Source organism: Talpa occidentalis, unplaced genomic scaffold, assembly GCF_014898055.3.
Source record: "Talpa occidentalis isolate TD23 unplaced genomic scaffold, MPIMG_talOcc4v2.1 talOcc4.3, whole genome shotgun sequence".
Taxonomy (NCBI): Eukaryota; Metazoa; Chordata; class Mammalia; order Eulipotyphla; family Talpidae; genus Talpa; species Talpa occidentalis.
Window position 1 is genome coordinate 103,471,892 of NW_023603184.1, and position 27,492 is coordinate 103,499,383.

Genomic DNA, 27,492 nt, shown 5'->3' on the forward strand with positions numbered 1-27,492 from the left:
ATGTAATAGGACTCTATATCCAGACCTAGGTTTACCATTAATGAGGTAATATTTCTCTAATCTCTCAACTGCTGCTATTTATCCTCACTAATATTGTAGAGATGGTCATAGATCAATGTCTACCATCAAGAAACAGCAAGGATTTTGGATACAGCAGAATTGATGACCTCAGTGATAAGCTTGAAATTGCTCACCTAGAATTGGACTATAGATAATTACCATATGATCTGGCTATATTACCTTTGGTTCAAATCAGTGTTTTTCTAGAGTTTGGAATATCCTTGAAATCTGAATCACATAAATAGAATTTTAAAGTGACCTCACTCCATCTGTAATAATTATTTGGGAAACTTTAGACTCTCTTCATTTTATTAACTTGAAAAAGAAATGCTTACTACCCATATACAGGATTTCTAACGATGATGTTAACTATACAGCTGCTAATTCCTTTTCTGATCAATTTTTCAAAATAGCAAATTGGTGTTGGATTTAGTTGCAGTTGCTTGACTTACATATGTGTGTATGTATTTCTAAGGAGTTATGAGAAACATAAAGATTCAAAGTAAGAATTGAAACTTAATAATGGTAATAACTGTGGGAACCATACAAATGAAGATACAACTATTTTCATCTTTCTTTATGTGAAGACTCCTAAGGTTGATCATGTAGAATTTGATGATACACTATTAGGCGATCTCAGCCAGGGTAGTGGTGTTTGGGAGTGCTGGGACATGTTTTTTGGTCGTCACTGTAACTGGGGATAGATTTAGTGCCCAGAAACAATCTCACTCAGCAGAGAATTCCATCCAAAATACCAATAGCATTGTCTCCTCATGCTTGGAGATCCTGGCACTTGTAGAGTCCACATTTAATTTTTCCCCTAACAAAATTACCCAAGTCAAAAGATGCACTTTCAGAATTACAACTACTACACAAACTGAATTTTGTAGGTTTGTGGCATTTGTTGTAAATCATCACTTGTGGAAATGGTTTTTCCCCTTTAAGTATGCTGCTGGAAACTTTGTCAAACAGTTAAACTTGCCCCCGGGGCAGAGTGTCACTCTCCTGTTGACTAAATCCACAATAAACATAGAAGGAAAGCATCATTGCGAGAGCTACAACACTGCAAAGTAGTCAGGTTTATTTAAAGGACCTTTTTCCTAACCCTTTCCCCTTTTTTTTTGAAAAATCCTATTTTACTATTTTGCATAAATAACCAATGGGACTAGGTCGAAGGCACATAGCATGTTTGTTTTCGATGCTCTGAAACTGTTGAAGGCTGGTTTTAAGTCTGTGATTTTTGACATGCAGTAGCCCTGTGAGATTTGTAGGCAGAGATATTCAGCCTTGATCCCCATCATAATCAAGGATTTGGGAGGTAGGGGAAGCTTGGGAGAGCTCCTGACTGACTTCCCCTAACACTATGATGTACATGACTATTTAGACTTTTCATTGAGCAGTAAGAAATTTATGAAAGATAATTTTGAAACTTTTTCTGAGTTAAATATTGATAACTTTTTTTTTTGATTCTTGATACACTAGATTTGTTGCAGCTTTTTTGAAACTAACGGTTTCACCATACCACCTATATAATAGAGCATGATTTTTCTATAATCAGGCACCTTTTGCTGGTTCTGATTAAGACTGATTTCCTGTTTAGATTTTAAGCATTGCCAAAGAGAAGAATCTGTTCTATTCTTTTGATTATAGCACAGCCTGATAGCTCTAGATGCGGCATTTCTGTGATAAAATATGAGCGTCTACCAGGAAATCTGGAGGACTAGCCACGCTTCCTCTGATTCCTACTTAGTTTGCACTCTACTGCCTGCGAGCTTCCTGGCATGTGATTATTTACTTCAAAACTAGAATTTTAAGCACCTACATTAATTATTTTATATCGTGTGCAGAGTAGTATATCTTTTCATGTCAGATACAATGCACTGCACATAATGCTTTTGCACTGTTAAAATTTTTGTACTAAATAATAGAAAATATTTATATTCTTTGAGTGTGAGCTTTGAATAGATGGCATTATCACTTTACTGTTTTTTTTTTTAACAAAACCTTTTTCTCAGTTATAATATTGCAATGTTATTCTGAGCAAGCCCAATGCCAAATACCTTGTATAATGTTTGTATGGAATATTAAATTTTTCTCTCGTGTGGTAAAGACTACTCAGTTATTGACTTCATTGGAATTTGATATTCCAGCACAAAGTCCACAATGTATTCAGAAATCCAGGTTGGTGTCATACATTTTGTTTTGATGTGAACTTTTCTTTGCTTTCCTTTGTTCTAAGACTCCATTTTGCAATAAACGTTTTGACAGTAAATCCCATTGTTATGTGTTGCTGTGTGTATTGGATGCTAGCTTGGATTCCCAACATGCTTTGAAGGACTCATTGTCAAGTGTGTACACGTGAGCGTGAGCTTTTCTCACCTGAAATCAATGGGAGTGTAAATAATGAATTTGTGAAGTGATGGCACAGTCGGGCAGTCACAAGGTGGGGCTGTGTTTTTTTTTTTTTTACTCCAAAGAAGGGCAGAGAGACTTAGGACTCACCCTAAGTAGACACATTGATTTCTTAACAAGGTACACAAGGCATAAAGGGAACAGTAAGCCACTGTGTGACTGGAGATCATTAACTTTTACCCCCTGACTGGCCAGATTCAAACTGTCTGGAAGCCTGGCTCCAGCCTTCCCCCCCACTGATCTTTGTGGGCTTGGTACAAAAATCCTGCTGGAGCAAATGCCACCCCCAAGCCAGCGCCTTTCCCTCGGCGATATCGTCATGAGCTGCGCTGAGAGCCAAGAGAATTCTTCTCCTTTTTACATAAAAACCAGAGATGGTGGTTTTGATTAGTTGTTTCACTTCCAACCTTTATTCTGTCTAAGAAATACTTATCAATTTTGTTTAGCACATTTGGGAATCGTATACAAATCAAAACACTACGCATCCCCCCTACTCGCTATAAAAGCCAGCATTGACTCAGGGAAATATTTCTGTAACTCAGTTTGTTGTTTCTTGAACTAATCAAAAAAGTTCCTTATTTCACATTTGTTTCCATGATGGGAAAGGGAATGACATGTTTCTGCAGCTGTATCCAGCTGCCCTGTGAAGAAATAAAAACTTGTCATGAATTTCCTTTGATCAGTTCAGTTTTAGAATCTATCCCACAAGTCATTTTCCTTTCTGCATTATTAAAGCAGGTAAGTACCTTTGATGATTTCTACCTACATCAAGTATTCCAGAGGAGGGAAGGGGCAATTTGGAGGGACTCAGGACACTTGGGGGTAGCAGGGTATATAGAGTAGTAGCTTCCTATGCCCTTGCAAATTACCTTTATTAATATGCATACACAACACATGCATATTTATTGTAACCACTGGGATTTTTTTTAAAACTGTGCTTGGTCCCCAGTGTTGGCTTCATGCACATACAGATCAGGTGCTCCCATTAAGCAGACATGTCCAGCACATCTTCCCTCACCGTGAATCTGTCCACCTCGCCCCAGTTGTTGGCCTTGTTGCTTCTTCTCATCTGTAATCACCTCTCTTCTCCTTGTTCTTCAGTGCCCAGCTCAAGCCATTATGCCTCCATTCTCCCATCTCAGTCTATGAACCCCATCTTTTCCCTGGCATACCCGTAGACATTGAACTCCATACCAGAGAATTAGTTCCATTCAACTTTATTCACTCAACAAACTATACAATAGGCATTGTATGCTAAACATTCTTCTTGGCATTGAGTAAACCAAGATGAGGGTAGCCTTGAACTCTGCCATATGTAAGCCATATATTTTTAATTTAATCATTAAATTAAAAGTTCATTGAGGGCAGGGGTGTGCCTTTCCTAACAGAGTTTTGAGCATGTGAGTCACAACACCTACAGATTAGAAGGATTAATCAACACCCCCCACTGTTTACACTAATAGTAAGTGCAACCAAATTCAATTTCCTTTGTGTAAATTCGCCCACAAAAGTTATTATTTGTCACAGAGGTTGGATGACCCCTTGCCATGTTCTCTCAAGAACAAGCCAACCATTTAAGGTAGTAAATGCTAATGACTATACCACATTCTTAATTCCACTCACAGAACACTGATTTTCTTTTTTCCTTCAAATAATGTAGGCCATTATTAGATAGGCCTGGGCATCTACTGAAGTGAGTGGCTCTGGCTTTGTCAATGGTGCAGGCTGAAGTCATTAAGTCACCTCTCATGGTTGTGCACCTGACCAAGAGGGAGGTCAGTCTAGTTTTAGTTTGAACAGCTGTGCAACCTGGGTTTCTGTCCTTCATCCCTGAATCCTGTTTGGTCTTAAAAATATAATGCAAGGTTAGGCCTCCCTGGTGGCATAGGGGTTAAAGTCTCAGTGCTATCAAGCTATCTCCAGTCACTGTGGCTTGAGTTCTATCCCTGGCCAGGGAGCTAACCCACATGGCACAGCAGATACTTCCTGTCTCGCCTGCTGCTCCCCTCATCAGTGTATTTCAGTAGGCCCATCTGTGCTGCTCCCCACTCTGTCTCTGGTGAATCCTCCTACCACCTTCTCCCTCTGGCCTTGTCCCCAGTTCTTGTATGCATAAGTAAATAAAAAATAAATCTTAAGAAAATATATAATGCAATATAAAAATTAAAAAATATATATGGTTATTTTTAACAGAGAAATGTTTAAATGTCTCATATATATGATGCAAGAGAGACATTTAGTTAAACATGTAGACATTTCCTTGTTAAAATAACCATAAAACTTTTCTGGTTACCAAGTGGTTGCTTTGGAATTTTCATCAATAATCAAGCAATCCTCATGTTGATTGAGAATTCTGAAGATGGCTCTGGTATCTGACAAATGTCAGAAATTCCTTGTCTGCCATGGCCCTAATGTAGGTGCAAAACTACTGTGTGTACCAAGTGCCAGAAGAAGAAGCCCCCAAGATGTACGAAGCCACTGCAGCAGCTCACCAAGGACAGCGAGCTATTACTGAGAGACTGATGCACAAGACTGGCTTCTCTGGGCCATGTCCTTGGGACACAGAGCACTTCCTCTTAAGGTCAGGAGAGTTGCTTTACATTCAGCTTAACCATCAGGCAGAACCAAATCAAGGCAGCAGCCAACACCTAGTGAGACAAAGGGATAAACCAAAAGAAGACAATGGTGTTATTACCTTTTTTTTTTTTTTTCATTTCATTCATGTTTTCCACGCAGCTGCTGCCTTCCTTTGAGATCGGCGCGTGGACCGAAGAGGACGTGGTAAGCTGCTTCTGTTAAGCCTCATTTGACCTGGGCAGGTATTTGCTAAATGTGTCCACAAGTTTTCAATGCAGCTTAAGGTCTTTAGCCCTTTGAAAGTCTTAACTGGGAGACGTTGACATACTCCATGGCATTCTATTTTTAGTGCAGTAATGATTTAAAATAAGGTCTCCAGGACAGAGCAAATCTCTTCACATCTCATTCCACCACCTTATTTGCTCTAAAAGGTATTCCAGGAAACAAAAATGAATTGCGGTTATAAAATTAAAGGGGTGAACCGGAATATCTGAAGAACATACTTGGAAAAAAAATTGATCTTCAGTTTTCCTTAAATTCCAGAGATGGACCTGAGCTGTGGTGGAAAAGAGCTGGTTCAGCAGTGCAAAACTGGGATTCCTCAAACTTTCTTTCCTGCCTTTGGCCTGTTCAAAAGTGCAGTTTCATATCCACCACCTGCACTGGTTTTCCTCAGAAGGAAGGAACAGAGCTCTCAGGCAGGCTTTGAGCTGAAGCCAAAGAAGGTTACAGTTTTTGAGAGAATTCAGACAGACTCTGTTTCATGGAAGTCCTAATCTTACACCCTGGGAGGAGAACTTGAGGGGCACTCCTACTTAGCATCTCTGTTTTCTTAGTGAAAAACAGGTGTGGGAATTCTTGATCAGAAAACCTGGGGACTTATTATGTCTATCCAAGTCCATTTTTTTGGCTCAGGGTATTATTAAATGTAAAAAAAAAAGATAAAGCTGTAATGTCAGCCTTAGCAGGTCCCCAGGAACAGACCAGGTGCCTCAAAATACAAACTCACTACTAGAACCTCAGAAGGTCTGTTTACCTAACTCAACGGGTTTCTGAATTGGGGTCTTTCCCTCCCTGGCCCTTGTACTCTGCTGAAGGAAAACTGCTTTCAGTATGAGCTAACGTCTTAGGCTTCCACAGGGAAAGGAAACTTGGCCCGTGTTGCCTCTACTTCTTCCATTCACTTCACTCTGGTGAGTCTGAGTTTCCTGCCAGCCCTGCTTAATAAGGAAAGAGGACTTAGGATCTCCTTTATTCACAGGCCTGGATATCCCTTTATCTCCAGCTGCAAAGTTAACCCATCTCATATGAGAAGACACTTTTTAAAGGCACTGAACTCTTTTTTTTTTTTTTTTTGGTGGGACCCTCGCTGGCGGCCGGGGAATAAACCAGCTCTGCACAGGCTGAGGGCAGCCTCGCAGCCCAGTGCTCAACCACTGCGCCACCAGGGGAGGCCCAAAGGCACTGAACTCTTAACAGCTATTTTTAGTCATTGCTCTGTGGTTGAGTAGGTTTGAAGCCATTTTAATAAAACTCCAGGGTCAAGGACTCCCCAGAGAATTGGTGGGCTGGGTTTAGCCTCCCTTCTACCTCCCTTTGCCCAGGTAACGGGAGAGGCGATCATTAAACATGTATGAAGTGAAATTCCAAGGCTGAGTGTCACTAGGTCCACCCTCATGCTATTCAGAAAGCTCCATGCTTCCGCCTATCTCACACCGGCCTAGACCAGAGGACATATCATCCCTATTCCTCTCTCCACGACTGTGTGGTCCCTGTTCCTCATACTTTTCCTGGGTTAACCAGTGCCCCTCAACAACTCAGGGAACCATAGGCACTTTTGCAGAAAAGCATTAAAAGTAGAACTTTCTTGAAAAGATTTTTTTAGTTTCTCCTAAATAAGGAGGAACATTAACAGTCCCTCATGTGTCCAAGAACCCCAAAGAGGAAGATTTCCCCAGTATGAAAGCTTGAAGATTTAAAGCTATAAAAAAGAAAAGCTTATATTTTACCTTTGGGGTTGCGCCAGGAGTGAAAGATATTTTCATCTGTTGAAGATTTTGTGTTCTGTTGTTAAGTCTGGCCACTGACCATGTATGACTCTTCAAAACCACATATGTCCTCTCTTTCACAGTATTTTTGGGTTCAGCAACTCGTCAGAAAAGGCAAGTAAAATAGCTTACCTTCTTAATTCATGGAGTTAACTTTGTTTTGGACATGATTTAGTCTAAGTTTATTCTGCTTTCCAATCACCTCAGGTGACTCCTCAGCAGAGATGAGCATCTACGCAAGCTTGTTTAAGGAAAACAACATTACAGGAAAGCGACTGCTTCTTCTGGAGGAAGAAGATTTGAAAGACATGGGCATTGTCTCCAAGGGGCATATCATCCATTTAAAGGTAACTTCAAAGGGGGAACCTTCAGTTAACACATCTTTATTGAGCACATACTAAGTTGCAGACCACGTGATATGTCTGAGGCTGAGGATAGGAACTGACTCCCTGATGGTTATGGAGATTATGAGGAGCAGTGGTCCTAGTTAATAATTAGCTGCTGCCCCCACAGGACCCCTACTCCTCATAATCTTCATAATTCAACAGCAAAGGGGTTATTACCTGACACAGAAGTCACCTGGATATACCTGAATACCCTCCCCATGCCCTCAGAAAGTCTCTGGTCAAATGACAGCTCTAAGATGTGCCACAAAGGAGAGGTGGGTTTGGGATGAGGAAAGGCTTCTGTGAGGAGGTTATGATAGGAGTTGAGAGCTGAAGGACACGGCTGCAAAGGGAAAGAGGGGTTCCAGCAGAAGGCCTTGGTGTAAGAGACAGTGTAGTGTGCCAGAGGGCCTGGAAGTAAGCCAGACTGGCACCTGGAGAGGTGCCACCCGCCCAGGAATAGCAGGAGGTGACATGTCCACTAGGAGTCCCTAAGGACAATGACTGCCCATGGCTTGAGTGTAACCTAAGCCACAGCAGTACTTAAAATCAAGAGAATATGTGTTGAACTTGCTGTCTTCGGTACTTTGACTAGGAACAGCTACTGCCATCTGGTTCCTCTAATCCCTCATTTTTCCAGGAAATCTAACACTTCCGCCAAAACTTCTGTCTGTCAGAGTTTCAAAGCTAAACCTGTTTTCATTGTTGCACTAGTATTATTGCTTTTTGCTTTTGTAGTTTAGCAATGAGGACTGCTTTTTTGTTTGTTTTTTAATTAACCAAGCCAAATAAGAATTGCTGGCATATGTGTGGACATTTTATTAGACAGAGGTCTGTTTCAAAAGAGATCTTAGGATAAAATTAAGTTTGTTCACCAAACCATTTCAAACCCAGTATTGGTGGAGAGAGAGGCAGGCTCAGGTTAGAAAAGAAATAGAAAAAAAAGGAAATCTAGGGCCTCCCTGGTGGCGCAGCGTTTGAGCGCTGGGTTGTGAAGCTGCCGGCGACCTCTGCGGCGCCGGTTCGATCCCCGGCTGCTCCCCGGCCACCAGAGGAGGGTCCCACATGGCGCGCAGACCTCTCCTGCCGCCCGCTGCTCCCCTCAGCAGTGTACTTCGGTCCTTCTGCCTGCTCTGCTCCCCGCTCTGGCTCTGGTGAATTCTCTCACCCTCCCGCGCTTCTGACTGTACCCAGTGCATGTATAAACAAAACAAACAAACAAACAAATAAATTAAAAAAAAAAAAAAAACATAAAAAAAAAAGGAAATCTATAAAAAGCAGCTTCCTTTCCAACTTCTCACCTTTCTAAAGGCTCTAGCAAGATGCCAACTTCTTTTCCCCTTTACACAGTTGCAGCTACCAACATTGATTTTTCTAAAGAAGTCCCCACTGAGAGCCAAAGCAAACCCATCCAAGTCCATCCTATGGATCTTGAATCCATGTAAGGAAACTCCTCACAGCCCTCTGCACCCCTTCACCCACCAGAGGCCATCGCCAATGACAAAATTTAGGTCCTCAATTTTTTTTCCTTCTCATAAGATGGCCAGAAACCTCATCTGAAAGGCTGACAAAGAATTTTTTTTTTTAATTTTATTTATGCACATAAGAGCTGGGGTACAGGCCAGATATGCGGGGAGTGAGAGGATTCACCAGAGACAGAGTGGGGAACAGAACAGGCAGACTGACTGAAATACACTGCTGAGGGCAGCAGGGAGAGAGACAGGAGAGGTCTGCTACACCATGTGGGTTGCTCCCTGGCCTGCTGGGGATCTAAGAGGCTGCGGATTGCTTCATAGTGCAGTGCTTAACCCCTTTTGCAACCAGGGAGGCCCTGACAAAGAATTTAAACTCAATCCCTGGGAGTGCCAAGTCCATCCTGGAAAGCTAGGCTGGTTAGATGGGCAACAGTAGAAGAAATTATTATCTCTAGAACAGAGAAGTCTTGGGGTTCCAAGACAGAAATTTGGTCAATCTTTTCTATTTTGCAGGTGCCAACCAAGATGCTGCCCCCTCCCCACTCTGCTGTCTTTGGGAAAGGGTCAGGAACAATCAGGAGGAAAAGGGGTGGACAGTGTGCTAGCTCACGAAAAGCCATGGTGCCTGAAATATGCCCGTCTTGGCTGAGGACAGTTCGAGTGCCCCTCCATGCTGCTTGTAGTCAAGCAAGCAACACCCAAACTTAGTGATGTTCAGCAAATTCAGTGAATGTCTACCGCTCACCCAGCTGGCCTGTGAACAGAGAATCCTGCCCTCCCAGAATTTACATCTCAGGGAAGAGATAAAATATGGACATACAACTTCACATTATGGTCTTAACAGTTGAGAGAAAGTGAGTGAGTTCTTCCCTCTGCTCAGGACAGGCAGTGTGGGAGAAGCAGAGGGGAGACCTGGTGGTCCTGGAGGTGGAGCTTGGAGCCAGGGCAGAATTTGGAATGTAGAGGCAGGAGTGGGGAAGGAAAGAGCATTAATCTAGAAAGAGAAGGAGTTAAGCAAGAGAGAAACAAAAGAGAATATAAAGAAACATATTAAAAGTTGGTTCTGATAAGGCAACAGTGAGCAGCTGTCTGAGGGGAGCACAGAGGGAACAGAGCTCCTGGGACAAGAAGTGGGGGATGCTGGAGCCAGACCCCAGACAGCCCACCCCAGGCCAGGGATGTGGAATTTGACCAGCTGTGGGGAGCACTGGAAGTTTTGACAATTCACTAAAACTTGGCTGGGGATGTTGCAAAGTAGATTAGGATGGAGGGGTTGGATTTTGAAAGATCAGTTCTGAGATTCTAATACAGAGTCCTGACACCTTACTAGTCCAGTGAAAATCTGAATGGAAAAGCGGGGTTTGCGGGGAGGGGGTGGATACCACGGGTCAGAGAGCTGCTCCAGAAGGAAAGTTTAGTGAAACATGGATATCTGCTGACTGAAAGGGGACCTCAGGGCAGTGGAGAGGAGAGAGAAGTAAGACGCAGAGCTCACATACGGCATATTTACATTTACAGGGCAAATCGATTCTGGAGGAAAGTAGAAACAGACCAAAAGTAGATTACTGGTTCACAGGGCTGAGGGAGGTTGGGACAGAAACTGACTGCTAATGGAGACCCGGGCCCCTTTGGGGGTGATTAAAAAGTTTTGGAACTAGAAGAGAGGTAGCGGTTGCACAACTCTGTGGATGGCTAAATGCCTCTGAATTGCACACTTAAAAATGGTTCATTTCATGGCACGTGAATTTCATCTTAAAAAGAAGGAAAACCCAGCGATGTGTGCATGCCTGACCAGGAAGAGGCTTCTTGCAGCTGGGAAGCTTTCTCTTTGATGGATGCTGTGCCTTCAGAAAGGATAAGTGTGACAAAGGGCAAAGGAAACTGAGCAGGAGAGAGAGGAGAGGAAGCGTCTGTCCTAGGAAATCAGAAAAGGAGAAGAGTATGGTGTCTCAGAAAACAAAGGCTGAAATTGCTGTATGAAATAGAATGTGGGGACCTCCCTGGTAGTGCAGGGGTTAAAGTCTCAGTGCTCTCAAGCTGTCCATGAGTTCAATCCCTGGCCGGGGAGCTGACCCACACAGAGCAGCAGACCTCTCCTGTCTCTCCCGCTGCTCCCCTCAGCAGTGTGTTTCAGTTAATCTGCCCGTTCTGCTCCCCGCTCTGTCTCTGGTGAATCCTCTCACCACCACCACCACCACCCCCTGCCCCCCGCGCCTCTGGCCTAGGTTCTTGTATGCATAAATAAAAATAAATATTTAAAATAAATTAAATAAATAAACAAATAGGATGTTGCAGAGAAGCTAAGCGACACATGCACAGGGCAGACCCCTGCTGGAAGCAGGTGGTTGGGGTGCGGTCAGTGCCACATCGGGATTCCCTGATGCAGCACATCTCCCCTGAGCCACAAAGAGGGAGGGGGCAGCATCTGTGTGGGACCCCAGACATCCTGCATGAGTCTGTGTGTGTACATAAAGGCAGCTGGTTCCCAGAAGAGTAAATCTACCAAGTCAGGCATGTGGGCCCTCCACCTTACTGCCCCAGCCAGGGGTACCGGGCCAACACTCTGCACGCCCTCAGCTCAGCAGTGAGATGCGTGTTTCTGAAAAATAAGTTGGCCGGAGAAAGATTAAAGGGTCATGGAACTTGCTCTGGGAGGGTCCTGCATACATGCTGGGGGCCACAAGGAGAATAAGGCTTCGAGCTGGGCCTCTCAGGGTGGGACACACGGTAAGGACCTGTCAGAGCCTCCTACACACACAGCTGAGAACTGGCCGCCTCTCTCTGCTCTTTCTCTCGGGAAGACATGAGCATGGGGGATGCCCTCCTCGGAGAGTCTCTCAGCCCCTAAATGGCTAGGTCATAGGCCTGTCAGCCGGCACAGCCTCTCCAGCTCTCCTGTCCCTGTTGGCCTGGCTTGGCCGCCTTCTCCCGCCCCTGGAGGCCCCCATGCAGAGGCGCCGCACTCAACAGCCAATAAGTGTTCATTACGTTGTCAAATGTCAACAGCTTGCATTTCACTTTTTTAAAATGCATCTAATTTTTCTCACCTTGGCACTTTTTTATTCTCTACGTGATATGTTCAGTTCACAGAAAAGCTGAATTATAACTGATGAGTATTTTAAAAAATATAATTTAAATTGTCCTCCTTTCGGTTCAGAGTTCTTTGTGCTCCACGGGAAAAGGGAGGGTCGGACACCAAACCACGGAAAAGCGCTTGCAAGCCAACACCCCCTTGAGTGAGATTTCAGCCTTAAGGAAAGTCTCTGGTGATAGATTCAGGTTCTTTGTTGTTTTCCCACAGTTACTCAGGGTGACAACTGCACTCTACACACTAGAACAATAACTTGTCACCACTAGATTCTACCGGTGTTTGAAGAATGGTTTTATTTATTGTTTAGTCTGAGCTTTAACATCTTTAAAAATATCTCCCTATTCCATTAAATAATTACAAACTACCTTAAATGCTTTGAAAAATCAGGTTTATTCTCAATAGATGTTGCATATTAACATCCCCAAGATATTTTATGAACTATATTAAAAAAAAGAATGCCTTTATAGGTGTACAATAGTTTTAATCCTTGGCATTATTGGATCATTAATTAAAGTCGTGCTTTTTTTTTTTTACAGTCAGCCATTGAGAAATTAACCTATGATTACCTAAACTTGTTCCACTTCCCACCACTAATTAAGGTAAGTAAGGTATTTTCTTACTGAAAATATGCTACTTTTATTGACATATGCACCTGCCACATCCACACCTAGATTTGCCAGTGTCGGAAACTATTGTTTGAAGTGAAATTTAATTGTATCTGTCCAACAAAAGACCCTTTGAGTGAAGCTTGGGATGGACATAAACTGAACACCCTTCTTCCTTCAAGTTGAAATATTAACAACACATTTATGATCAATGTTAACATATTAAAAATATTAACAGCAAATGTCACGTGAGTGGCTAGGGGATAGAAGTGTAAGATGCAGGTGAGGATCTCTGGTCTCCCACCTGGCTCTGGAGACCTTTGTCCAACAGGGAACTCACTGCAGGAATTTACACAGTAGAATGGTGGAATATCACTTACATGGGGGGCGGGGTGCCGACGACCAGCCTCAGCAAAATGTTGTGTCAGGAGTCCCTGAAAGGTTGAGAAGGCCTAGGTGAAACTTTAAGGGCTGAAGGGAAGGGGATGAGGTAGTGAGGAGACACTGACACTCATTGAGGTGCAAGTATCTTCTACTGAGGGACTCAGCAGGTCTTTATTTATTCATTTTTTGCAAGCAGTGAAATGACATCATCATATGCATGGAAGCAAAGCAGAAACAATCGGTGCAATCTTTTCCCATAGACTTTTGGCTGCTACGTGCTCTCAGCAAGAATGCAACCTTCAAGGTTATAGATAAAAAACTAAGCCTTACACTAAAACTCATTATTTCAGCTAGACAATTACCTAAGACCGTTGATAGCCGTCGTACACTCCTATCAACTAAAGCCTAAGCATCCAAAGACTCTTCTATTCACATGGCCTTCAGCTGGAGACCAGCTGCTTTTTGGTTATCAGCTAACAGGGTTTTCTACCTAGAAATTTCTTAACACAATTAACTTCATTTAAAAATTTCCCTTAAAAAAATAAATAAATAAATAAAAATTTCCCTAAGAAACTTCTATAAAAGCAAAAGAAGGACTTACTATAAATGTTGTCCTGGATTGCTTGTCAGGCATGTTCATATATAAAAAATTCTTTCCCATTGTCAGGCAGGCCAAATTTACAGTGTTTAATTTTTAAGCAGGTATTTCTTTGTGCCATTTACTTACAGTATTCTATACATATAATTTATTGCCTAATGTACTTTCCGAGAAGTTTTTTCTTATGTGACCAAGAACAAAAAACAAAGGGATGCTTATAGGTTATAGATTAATCTTCAGCCCCACGGTGTGAGGCTCTTTGGAAATCTTCGGCCCCACAGTGTGAGGCCCTTTTTCTTCAGCCCCACGGTGTGAGGCTCTTTGAACTTTGGTGGCATGGTGTGAGGCCCTTTTTCTTAGCTGCTTGCCAGTATCTTACCTGGCTGGGGCAGCAAGGCCCCCTGCAGCAGTGGGGGGGGGGGTGGCTTATTGTTAAAATATTAATATATTTGACATATTTTAAATATTCTCTAAAGGCATATGGCATACTGTGTTATAAGATTAGATTGTTACAACTAGTTCACAGAACTCTTCTCATCCACTAACAACTGTGGTTTTCTATCTCTAAGCCCTTCTGGTTCATTTTGTTCTTCTGCTTGGTCTTCCATCCCCATGTGCTGTCTGACTGACTGCACAGTTCCTTTTTGTTAATAGCTTGTAAATATCTTGGGTGTTATGGACTCTCAAGGTGAAGTGTCATGGTGCATCTGCAAGTACTAAGCACACTTCTAGGTAAAATTGCAAAATGTAAGAGGCATTGTGAAAATTGTAAGACAGTGACATTCAGTTTGTAGAGCATGAGATAAATCATTTGGCAAAGTCCTCTAAGGCATACTATGCAATTTTCCTTGCTTAGGTAATTATAGTTAGTAGCCTAATTCAAAGGACTCAAAAGTTAGATGACAAATAAGAATGAAAAGTTAAGGGGCCTCCCTGGTGGCTCAAGGGGTTAAGACACAACCTTTGAAGCAAGCTTTGCAGCCTCTGCAGCATGTCTTCAATCCCAGCCAGCTAGGGAGCCACCCACATTGCGAACAGGCCTCTCCTGACTCGCCTGCTGCTCCTCTCAGCAGTGTATTTCAGTCAGTCTGCCTGCTCTGTTCCCTGCTCTGTCTCTGATGAATCCTCTCACCCCCCACACCTCTCGCCTGTACACCGGCTCTTATATGCATAAATAAATAAATCTCTTTTTTTAAAAAAAAAAAAAAGAATGAAAAGTTAAAAAAAAAAAAAGCTGAGAAGTAAAAGTACACCCTAGAATAAATGGCACTTGATTTTTTTGTTTCAGGATTCAGGAGGTGAACCTGAGGAAAATGAGGAAAAAACAGTGAACCTTGAACTTGTTTTTGGCTTTCACTTGAAACCAGGAACTGGCCCACAGGTAAATCACATTTAAAGCCTTTGGATAAATTTCCATCTGATTTTCTTTTTCTCTCCTAGAAATTTGTGTTTTTATACACTCCCCCTGCTAATTGTTAACTTGATTCTGAGTAAATTTATAGACTTTATAGGACAGAATTTAGTTGAAAGACTGCCAGCTGCCTCTGTAATCCAATTTAGGATTCATTCAGCAGGAATCTTGTGTGAGACCACCCAAGCCCTCAAGGAAACTCACGGCAAAGGATGCTGGGGCCAGGCAGGCAGGCACAGGGATTGTTTGTGCTGCTCTCTATCACAGCTTCCTGGCTCCTGTTTCTTAAGGGAATGTGTCTTGTGATGTCAAGAGTGAGACAACACTGAGAATGGAGCTGAAGGCAGCATGGCGGCTTGAGTTAATCTGCTCCGTGGAGGGCAGCAGGACATGTGACCAGCACACTTCCAGTCAGGCTTCCATTTTATGTTATTTTTAGAATCTGAAAAAATTGTTTGGCCTGGGTGGCATATGAACTGGAGTCATTATAGGTCTGTGTTACTTTGGATTATCATACATGATCACTTTTATTAACTGAGCACTTTTGTGTCCCAGCTGTACAGCACTGAGGTGAAGATGCTATTTTCCAAATGAGGGAACTGAGGCTCGGAAATTTTGAATAACCTGCCCAAGAGTTACTTGGCCATCAGGTAGCAGGATTAAGATTTAAGCACAGGCCTCTCTCACCCAGAACCACGCTCTTACCTGCTACACTAGTTGCACCTTTCTTTCAAGGCAGCCCAGAGATCTTTAAATGCTACGCCCCACAATCTGTAGCCATCGGTTCTGTAAGATTGGGTGGCTCTTCTGGCCACTGGCCCAGGACTAATTAAACCACACTTACCCCAGACCTTTGCTGCAAGCAGTGCTTGGGAATGACTGGGAACTGTTGCGAGGGTGAGTTTCACATGGGGCTTCAAAGGATGCTCTTTCTAGACACCTGATGGAGAAGCTCCCTGGCACTGCTGCAACTATATGGATGCATTTTTTGAGTGGAAATCTTCACCTCCCTTGTTTTGGCCACAGAACTCAGCTGAGCGGAAGTGGCCCTCACCAGGTTTCTTGTACAAGAATACTTCCTTCTCCCTCTGTGAATACGTCACTGTCTATTCATTCCTGTTAGAAGCAGCAACAGAAACAGGGGCAGAAGAGTATGTTCTTCTCTCTCCAACAACAACCAGGGCCTTTGCACCCTGAGAGTCTGTAACTGTGGCTTCCTCCCCCCACCATCACCAAGTCCCCGTGAGGGTAAACAAAGTGCACATTTTAATTTGCCTTCTTCAGTACTCTTGACTCTGTGGCACTTAAATTATGAGAGTACTCTGTGTTTAAACCTTTTTATGGCTTGTAGGTGGTAAAAAAAAGAAGGAAACAATTACCTTAGAAGAAACTTGTCAAGAGCAGTATCAGCTAAGAAAGTAATTTTCAATCAACAGAAAAATGACTTGTTAATGTGGAAAACTAAAAAAATACATTTTTTGGTAAAAATCAGAAGCTATAAATGATATTGGTGACCAAACACAATGGTCTGCTTTTGACCATAATTGTGTATGTTTCTTGAGTGATAGGATATCCACCAGGCCCAAGATCGCCACAACTTTTTGATGGTTTGCCGCTCCTGGTCACCCTGCACAATTAATTTCAGCCATGTACTAGCAGACTTACTGTTTCTGGCTCTGTGCTGGATACTCAGAATACAAATTTAGAAAGTACAGCTTCACCTTGCAAGGATCTTGTAGCTTATGGGAAGAAATAGATAAGGTCAATGAATGGTTGTGAAACAGACTGATGGATTTTGTTCTTTAAACATCATGTACATCAATGGAGCACACTGGATGGATGGTAAAAGCAGAAGCAGAAAGGGGGCAGAGGAGGATCTTGAGGTCTTGGTAGAAGTGATGCTTTCAATTTATTGGTATATCTTTTTCAAATATCTTGCAGACATTCTAAATGAAAACAGCATAATGTTTAAGATTTGTTGAAGCTGAGTGGTGAATATTCAGGTGTCAATATTATTATATATTCATTAATTCTTTTGGGTATCTTTAAAATATTTTCATATTAAAAATTTTTAAATAGCAATGTTTAGAAAAGTGGTACTTAAACTAAAATTTGAAAACCATTAGAAATTATTAGGTAGGGAGAAGCCCTTGAAGGCAAAACAAATAGCATATGTAAAAGTTCAGAAGCAAGAAGCCAGGAAAAAGGGAGCTCTTGTTGAGGCTAATTTCTAGGGGACCTCACAACTCAACTGGAGCACCGCAGGCTTGGGGCACCTTAGTGCAGAGAAGGAGGAGTGGTGTAGTGGGAGTTAGGGCCAGAGGTGGCGGCAACCAGGAAAGGGGCTATTGTCTGTGCTAAGTGACAAGTTTAGAGTTTTAAGCAGGGAGTGAATAGGATCAGGTTTATGTTTGTAAAAGATATCTTGAAACACAGAGGAAGAATTGGAAAGGGGCCAGGCTAGCGTGGAAAGGACCTGTCAGTGAGCAGTGCAATCAGGGGAAGGGGACAAAGAGCGGAGGCCGCAGCAGTGACCTAGATGCATGCGAGTCCATGCACACTGAGGGAACTGAGCCCGCGGTGTCACTCACCCGGATGGAGTGAGACAGAGAAGGCTGGGTGTTGTGTGAGGTTCCTGGTGTGGGCAGCTTGGCCGATGATGGTCTAACGTAATAGATCAAAATGTGAAATATACACTGTGAATTTAAGAGAAAGGTGCCCAAAGTACAAGAAATGACTGGAAAGGGTGAAGTTCATCAGGAAAAGCTTTTTTAGAGGGATGAGCTTTGAAATGGGGCTTGAAGAGGTTCATGGTCATTTGCAAATAGTTTCTGAATCTAGTGTTTAAAGCTTATACTTAGAGAGTACTTCTTTCTAAAGAGCTCACGTTATTTCATAAATGTCATCTCATTTATCCCCTTGGCATTTCTGTGAGAAGCACAAGGCATAGTGTTGTCATCCCTGATTAGGAAACAGCACGAGAAAGTGTGTCACCAGCCTCGGGTAAGGCAAGGATGAGCTGAGACCAGAAATTGTGTCTTTGTTATTGCCATGTATTAAACATGTGCCAGCTCTCACACCTGAGCGGGATATTTGAGCCACGTGTAAACTTTCATAAAATAATCCTAGCATAAATTAGTGTCTCGTTCTAAACAGCCCTACCCAGACATGCCATTCTATTTCCAAGCATCTTGAAATATTTTTTCACAAATGTGCTTTAAATTGAAATTCCAATTCCCCACAAGGAAACCCTGTTACCTTGACCCTTAAAGGTAGAACCCTAGAAAAAAATGCATCCCTAACATCCCAATTAACTGAGTTCTCATAAACCCATCTTCATGAAAAAGGCGAAACCTATACCCCTGTCTGCATGATTAGATTAGAATACGTCTTTTGCAAGAGAACACTGAGCTTTGGAAGTTCTCATCAAATCTGACTTTGCATATGAAGGAGATTTGCTTGACCATTTCACCTTTTCTTTTACAAATAAAATGAAAGATGTGGTCTAATGGCAGCCACAGAAATAACATGTGACAATGACTGGATCATGAATATAGTAGCTGTATTTTCCCACTGCCTCTGCAGAGGCCCCCAGGCCAACTACCACTTGGAATTGGCTTGTCACAGTCACTGGTCTACTAGGAGGAAACAATGAAAATATGACTTTATGTGATATATATGTGTGTATATATATATATATATATATATATATATGAATAAACAGAAAAAAAAAGCCTTTTATCAATAAACCTGTCAATCTTTCCTTCTAAGAATTCAGATTAAATTCCTTTTTTTTAAGTTTCATTTTATAACCAAATGGATTATTGGCACAGAAGTGAGGCTGACAGATCTAGCCGAGGGGTGACCTAGCCACTTGCTTCTGTGTGCCTGCTGCAGTGGTCAGGAACCCCAGTAGTCAGGTCCCCTGACACAGCTACCCTGACCAGATGCCACCCCCTTATACACCTAAGGATTTGATGACAAATGAAGGTCAATGGCAGAAATTGGGTCTTTCTCAGAAAAATGTTTCCCATTTCAGGGGCTTGAAGTACTTCTAGTAATGATTATTTCATTCCTCTGCCCAGCACTATGATGAACACTTTACAAACATTTTTTTCGTGTAATTGTTGTTAGCACCCTCTATCACTGGGGTGTTGCCCTCCTCCAGAGGCGAGGTCAAGTTCCATACCCAAAGCCTCATAAGGGCAGATCCAGGGCAAGAGCTCAACTACCATGTTATTCCTTTCTGGGAAGCATCATCATCCCCAAAGTAGGTAGATTGGTAATGAGAAGACAGGGCTGTTTTTAATCAATTAATACTAAATGGCTGATGTTTTTATTTCATTTGAAAAGTGCCTTATATAATCTACAGCTTGTCACTTGGCACAAAGGGACTTCCCTTTATTATGAACATAGTAGCTGAAGAGAGCAGACACAGGCCCCTGGTAAAACCCACACAGCCAGGCACCAGGAAACCTGAGATAAGCAGAATCAGAGATAAAACTGACAACAGTAAACAACTTCAGCAGACCTGCCCCCAGCATAACAGTTCCAGCAAACCCCCTCCAGCAGAAGAGACCCCACACATACACCAAAAATTCCAACAGTAGCCTAACCTTATAAAGACTCTTGGCCTAAAGAGAGTCATCAGAGCCTCCCCGGTGGTGCAGCGGTTGAGCGCTGGGTTATGAAGCTGCCCGCAGCCTCTGCAGCGCCAGTTTGATCCCCGGCCACCCGGCGAGGGTCCTGCATGGCGCGCAGACCTCTCCTGCCGCCCGCTGCTCCCCTCAGCAGTGTACTTCGTCCCTCTGCCTGTTCTGCTCCCTGCTCTGGCTCTGGTGAGTTCTCTCACCCTCCCGCGCTTCTGACTGTATCCAGTGCTTGTATAAATAAATAAATCTTAAAAAAAAAAAAAAAAAGAGAGAGTCATCACCTCACGGACTTTCAGTAAAGCTCACCTCAGTCTGATACTCTTGGGCTCCTCTCTTTTCTGGTGCCAAAACCTGCGACTGACCTCCTCTCTTTTCTAACAGTGGCTATAGTCATGGAAAAGACAGCGCCCTCCAACATCTTCTGCAGCTTCATGCGTTCCCCAGGGTGACAACCACACTGAAATATTCAATGGCATATAGTCTATTATTATATCTCTTCTAAGCTCACCAGTCAGGAATATTGATGCTCAAATTGTCTAGGAATAAACTATCAATTCACCCAGCAGTTTTCGTGCTACGACCTTCTTGAGCTTTTGTGTCATAAAAATTAGAAGCAGTCATGAAGGAACCATGGAGGAGGGGGGCATCCATTCTTTTTTTTTTTTTTTTAATGCTTACAAGAGCTGGGGTGTAGGCCAGAGATGGGGGGGAGAGGATTCACCAGAGACAGAGTGCAGAGCAGAACAGGCAGATCGACTGAAATACACTGCTGAGGGGAGCAGCGGTTGAGACAGGAGCGGTCTGCTGCGCCATGTGATTAGCTCCCTGGCTGGGGATGGAACTGCTGCTGCAGATAGTTTCATAGTGCTGAGACTTAACCCCTCTGCCACCAGGGAGGCCCACGGGCCGTCCATTCTTGAGAGTGCTGGACAATCCTGGTGTGCTTCTTCCCTCCTCTTCCTGGTGAGGCAAAGGAAACCGATTGAAGCTGGCTCCTTCAGGTCTAATTTAATTCCCTGGGGAGAGAAAAGACTGGGTCTAGGAGACAGGGCAGAGAAACCACATCCTGTCCTCCCAATAATCTGGCCCCAGTGAACCCTAAATAGAAATAGGCTCAGATTCCAGCTGCCTCCTTCCAGATGAACATCACTTCTGATTTTTTTTTTTTTTTGAGAGGTATGTTGAAGGGGCAAGCAAGCCAGGAAGAGAAGAAAAGAACATTTTGAAGAGGTAGAAGTAGTACTGACCACCTGCACTGGAACTGAGGCTTTTCCCAGAGGCCGTTTCCTTCCTCCTTCACACTGGCATGGTTAGCACCTGGCCCCTTCTCCTGCTGCCACCCCAAGAAACTCAGTCAGTAGATCTGCTTGTCTGATGGTTTCATCTATAGGTTAAAAACACTTTTTTACAAAGACTTCCCACTTGTACTGTGCTTTTAGGTCTTTATTAGATTGCTTATGAAATGTTGCATTTAATAAACTTAATTGAATCTCCAGGCTCTTTTTCAGAGCACTACCAATATCAAAAGCTGTCAAATAGGGCTTTTTCCCCTATTGTGTAATTTTTATAAGTGGATAGATAAACATGAATAAAATAACAGGGCACAAAGAAAGAGTTTTGTAAGGAAGTAAAATGCCAACACCTTTTGTAAATTTTACAACAGCTAAAAGCAGTCCTTTTCTTTGATATGTCTTGGGTTTGTTAAAAGTTCAGAGTCGGGAATTTCACTTCCCATAATCAGCTATTTGGCAGGGGGTAGGGTATATGTGACTAGACATACACACAATTGTGTTTGTGTACCTAAGCATACAGCTTGCAGTGGTGGGTTTCTCTAAGAAATACCAGTTTTTAATTGACAGCAAAGATGCAGTTCTTCAGAACCGACTGCATGAGCTGTGACTGATTTCTAATTAGAATGTGGCCATGTACTTTGTCAAACAGGTCAGACAACCATCTGCAGAACTAGATCAGAACTACTGTGTACTTGCTGATAGATTGATAGTCCTGTGTAGAAATGGTACCAGAAAATATCTAATAGACCTGACTTATGGTGATAGAAGATTTCCATGGTGTAAATATTCCCACCATGGCCAATTTCAAGTTACAAATCTGACATCACTGATCTTGAAGTTGGGAAGAGACATGATTAATAGCTCGTGAAAGCTGGCTCCAGCAAACTATTGGATCACTCTTAGTCTTCTGAACCAAGATCATGAATTCCCTTTAAATTAGTGAATAGCAAGGAAATGTACATGATAAAACATTGATTTGAATCAATTATTTTTTAAAGATTTATTTATTTATACATACAAGATCTGGGGTACAAACCAGAGGTACAGGGGGGTGGGCAGGGGAGGGGGACCGGGATGAGAGGATTCACCAGAGACAGAGTGGGGAACAGAACAGGCAGACTGACTGAAATACACTGCTGAAAAAGCGGGCAAGTCAGAAAAGGTCTGCTGTGCCATGTGGCACAACCCCTTGCACCACACCAGGGAGGCCCTTTAATCAATTATGAATACCTCTATTTTTGGTTTCCTTTGTTATATCTAAAAGTGTAAAACCAAAACTGAAAAAATCACATTATTCCTCGTCTCAAAGGGAGCTGTAGCCTCCCAGTAAACCCCTTGTTGGCTTGGAGTAACTTCACCATTGACTCATAGATACAATGACAATATTGTAAGAGTCAAAAATTGCAAAAAAGTAAGAATAAACTTATAGGAACAGGAAACAATTTAAATTTGTGACTGTCTTTTAAAAATGTTGGAACAGTCATTGTTAGTGACTCCATGATAACAGGCACAATTGTTGATAATAATAAAGGAGATCTTTGCTTTTAAGAGCAGGTTCTCCAAAGACTGTGGGGATCACTGTGAGTTCTGCAGACAGAAGACCACCATAACTCACAGTGATTTGTGTTTTTTGAACAAAAATTAGGTCTGAGAATAATCAAGTGTAAAAAAGGCAGATTAGTTGAAAAGAAATTGAAAGTATCATGTTGGAAATGCAAAGCTGTATAGCAACCATATTAATCCTGTACATCAGGGACTGAAGTGAGAATGCTCAACTATAAACACTGCTAACTAGGCCAGTATTTTATGAAAAGTTGTATTTTTTGGTGTTACCTCTAGTGTCCTAGGATGTAGAAGGGGAATTCAGTAGGCAGAAGAACTGTTTTTGTATTTTGAGGGTTCTGGGTGAAAGTTATTTATGTCTTATTTCCAAGTATTAGAAAAAAAATTGTAAGCAGCAATTAGATAAGCCAGACCACCTTCTGTAAATGGTAACAAAACCTAGCCTGAGATAGATTAGGTTCTTAATTATTCAAAAATCTGTAGCAGAAGAGATTCTTCTGTCCAAAGAATTCATTTCCGAAATGAATACCTAGTACCTTCCAATTTCAAATACAGTGTTAAGAAAAGCTTTTAAGCATGTCAGCTGACATCTGAACCATTTCAGGTAGTCAAGTGTGTAATGCATCATATGAAAGTATGTCTCACTTGATTTGTTTCTCTTTATTTTAACATCATCCTGAAGTCCCCTTTTCATACATAACTCAAATAACAGCCCTCCCCCCAAAAAGGCAATATAACAACCTTATCTCCACTGGTGTCTAGTTGGCACCAATCTGCCCTGACCTTAGACACAAGCCATTGTTAAGGGTATAACGCATTTACATATTTTGCAATAAAACATCAGTTATTTGCATTACTGTGTCAAGTTTTATTTGATTCTTTCACCTAAAAATGACTCATTTTCCTTTCTTGTATTTTAAAAACCAACTACTCTAAGCTTGTTTGAGAATAATCAAAAATTGCCCATTTAGCTAGAAGTCATTTTCTTTTCAAAAGGCAAATGTTATTTAATCTTTCAGCTGTTCATTGTGCCATCATAAATACTTTCTTTTCAGCACAGTTGTGGGGACTGAAATGAGCCCACTAATTGCCTCCCATTTCGACTGACATGTGGTGGTTTAGTGGAAAGAGAACACAGCAGGGAGAAGGAAATAGGAGGCTGAGAAAATGAGAGCTAATTATTTTCCCTGCCTCATGTCAGGCTCTGTGTCAGCCTTGTTTTTACAAACTGGAAGGTTTAGCACTAAATAAAACAAACTGGCGTCATGTTTTTATATACTGGCAGTGTCATGGAAGCAGCTGCACATCTCAAAGACAATATAATGCCTGCGTTCGCATGGACACCATCTGACAGACACTGTGAGCCACGGCTAATGAGGACATCACAGTGGTGCCAAGTGAAAGGTGCTGAATTATGTATGATTCTTCATCAGTACAGCAATAGTCCTGTACATCATTATGAGACATTGTTTTGCTGAAGAGATTAAAACATTCTTAGTTCCAGACCCTGCAACCTATACATGCTGAAAGAGGTTATTAATGGAATTTTTAGGGACAGTTTCTTGTGGATTTCTTTTTGGTTGAAAAACAAATCTCGTGGGACAAAGCCGTGATGGGTCACGACACTGTATAGATAAAGAAGAGAAGCAAATTAACCATACTTGCATTATCTTCCTTTAAAAAGCAGCATAATAAAATAGAGTGGAGCGGGGTTATACATAATGATAAATAACCCAGGTGCTATCATGGGATGTTCCACTCTCCTGCCTTTAAAACAGCGGGTTTCAGCAGCTGAGCAAGATAATAGTGATGCGTGGAAAGGAGCCTTCGGAGGCCTAAATCATCAACATCTTACTACTTTTAATACCAGCATGACCAACATTTCTATCATATTTTTATTTCATCTTGAGTTACTTCTTACTCTTCACAACAGTCAATCGCCTGCCAGGAGACTGTTTCTCTTTCTTCCCCCACCGTCTTGAATCTTAGAAAGTTCATCCCGACCTCTATATTTTATATATTAAAATGTTTCCTCAATACAGGTCTAGTCAAGGTGGAGGGACCTCTGCTGGACTCCTGCACAGTGCTTTCATTCTTTGTTCCTGAAGGAGGGGTAGAATAGTGGCATGGGGAATTTAAACAATCAACTTCTCTACTTTTAGACTGGGCGTGCCCGGGACTTTAATTCCAATCCAAGCACAGCTAAGCGAATTTACTGAAATTCTACATTTTTAAGACTCAATCTGCTCATCTGCAAAATGGGGGCAGCGCCATAACAAGGTCAGGCTGTGAGAATGAGTAATGTGGATACAGTCTCAAGACAAAATGCCCAGTGAAAAAAGACATATACACAGCACACTATAAAATTCTGACTTTGTGAGATCCTAGAGAAGGAAAAAAATGATCAATTGGTGATAGAAATTGGAGAAATTGGTATCTCCCGTTGTGGTGGAGGGAATCAGTGGGGAAAGGACACAAGGGAACTTTATTGGGGCGGGGGGGTGCAAATGCCTTGTTTGTTTGACTGGTTATGTTGGTATATACATTTTTCAAAATTCATTGAACTGGGCCTCCCTGGTGGCACAAGAGGTTAAGTTTCAGCAGTATGAAGCTATTGGCAGCCACTGCCACATGAGTTTGATCCCCAGCCAGGGATCTAACCCACATGGAGTAGCAGACCTCTCCCATCTTGCCCGCTGCTCCCCACAGCAGTGTATTTTGGTCAGTCCACCTGTTCTGTTCCCCACTTAGTCTCTGGTGAATCCTCTCACTCCCCCACACCTCTGGCCTATACCCCAGTTCTTGATCTGCGCGCCATGTGGGAAGCAGCCGGGGATCGAACCGGCGCCGCAGAGGCCGCGCGCAGCTCGCAACCCAGCGCTTTATACCCCAGTTCTTGATGCATAAATAAATCAAAAAACAACAAAAAAAAAAAAAAAAACAGAATTCATTGAACTGTGCACTTTAAAAATCTACACATTATATTGTATGCCTGAATAAAAAATACATGTTAAAAATATTAATGACACTATGCTTCAGATAAAGGTGATCTGTAAGAGTCTGAAACCTTGAGTTTGGTATCTGTTTCCTGATGAAATGTCTCAATTGGCCCTAGATTTTAATAATTTATTGTGTTCAAATTTTGCAATAAAAATTTGTAGGAAAAAAATGGAGAGGGATTTTTGTCTCTGCAGTGCTCAAAACTTTAAATAATATTTAAATTTTGATTTTTGGGCTATCTTCAATCTCTTTTTCTATTTAGAAATTTTACCTCTTTTATTTCTATTTTCTTCCCCTTTTTTGTGGGAGGGAGAAGGGATATCTATGTTTGGCGTCACTTGTTCTAACTTGGAACTCCAAAGAATTTTAAACAGCTTGCAAAGAATGTAATAGTGATTTCTCACAAAGAGATACTTAATTTAGCATTAACTGAGTGTTGTTTAGGATTTTTATCTTCCCAGTGTAAGAGTTGCTGTTTTGTTTGGCCGGTAGTCTTAATTCAGAAAATTTTTTCACATAATTGGCAATGCAAAGCAGTTCAAATGAAATACTTTCTCATTTCCCATTAGCCACACACTTGCTCCTAAATTTAAAAGGCACATTTCTTGGGTACCCAATAGAATTGCCATTTTTTTCATCAGTTTCAAATGCAAAAATTACCCTCTCCCCATCAAAATTCCCTAAATTTTTTGTAGTTTTGCTTTGCAGATTAGTAAAAAGGTTTCAATGACTATCTTTTCTACTCACAGCCCTAACAAAGAAATTCCTGGTACCCAATTCTGCTCCTATGCCAGTTTTTCTTTCCTATTAATCAGTAGTTAGCACTCCATAGAATTGTGCGTCCAGATACAAATGTGAACAGTGGGAATGCCTTCATGAGTGAGAATCTAGTTATAAAGTGAAAAGTCATGGTAGTCAGGACCTGTCCCCATGATTTTTCAACTAGACAGGAACTGGTTGTTTCTGATGTGGACCGTGGAAATCATGCCTAGCTTAAGCCAGGGCTGGAGGAAAGTGTTTGTGATTCAAATTCTAGCCAAATCAATCAAGAATAGGCATGTACAGAGAGTGGACTGGTGCCCTATGCACTTCTAACAATGATCCTTTTCAGAAATGGAGCAAAAGTTAGTTATGTTGGAGTTATTAGAAACTTAGTATTTAATCCTCTCCATGGATCCCTATGAAGGAATTCATCAAGATAACAATTTGTTGACTTTCGAAGATGGTACTCTTTTTGACTGTATTTTTTTAAAGATTATTTATGCATATAAGAACTGGGGTATAAGCCAGAGGTATGGGGCAGTGGTGGGGGAGAGGGGTGAGAGGATTCACCAGAGACAGTGAGGAGCAGAACAGGTGGATTGACTGAAATTCTCTGCTGAGGGGAGCAGTGGGCGAAACAGGAGAGATCTGCCTCGCCATGTGGGTTGGCTCCCTGACCAGGGATTGAACTAGTGCTGCAGTGACTGCCAATAGCTTCATAGTGCTGAGACTTAACCACTTGGGCCACAGGGGAGGCCCTTTTTGACTGTATTTCTGATCTTTGTTTGGTAAGATCTTTTTTTGGTAATCACAACAAGGAAATGATTAGGATCCAGGAAAGACTGAGAGGCTTAAACCATCATGGTTTATTTCTGAACTCCACCACTTGCTGTTGGTGTGATCTTGATCAAACAGCCTTATCTTGCTACCCTTCATCCAGTATAAGGCTCTCTGATTGTCAATCACGTTTCACGGCCATTGTTCCTCCAGACATCTATGACACATGGCACCTTACCCCTATTAGTAGGGCTGTGTCAGGATCTGTTGAAGCCGGAAAGGGCAGAATTGATATTCTATCACCCATCTATTTAAGAAGATACAAGTTTACGGATGGTCTCAATCATAGCAGAAATCTAGAAAACGTAAATAAGGGGCCAGGAAAAAGAATAACTATAA

At 42.0% G+C, this 27,492-nt stretch overlaps 1 protein-coding gene across 2 annotated transcripts in view; it reads left to right on the top strand.

Annotated features, from left to right (window-relative positions):
- The window catches only part of MAP3K20 (mitogen-activated protein kinase kinase kinase 20), a 170,396-nt gene that overhangs the window by 126,511 nt on the left and 16,393 nt on the right, over positions 1-27,492 (top strand). For both annotated transcript variants that reach the window (XM_037523556.2, XM_054699868.1), the window contains exons 12-16: positions 5,209-5,253; positions 7,181-7,211; positions 7,305-7,444; positions 12,586-12,648; positions 14,925-15,017. In XM_037523556.2, the coding sequence (XP_037379453.2) occupies positions 5,209-5,253; positions 7,181-7,211; positions 7,305-7,444; positions 12,586-12,648; positions 14,925-15,017 (372 nt within the window). The remainder of the gene's footprint in view (positions 1-5,208; positions 5,254-7,180; positions 7,212-7,304; positions 7,445-12,585; positions 12,649-14,924; positions 15,018-27,492) is intronic.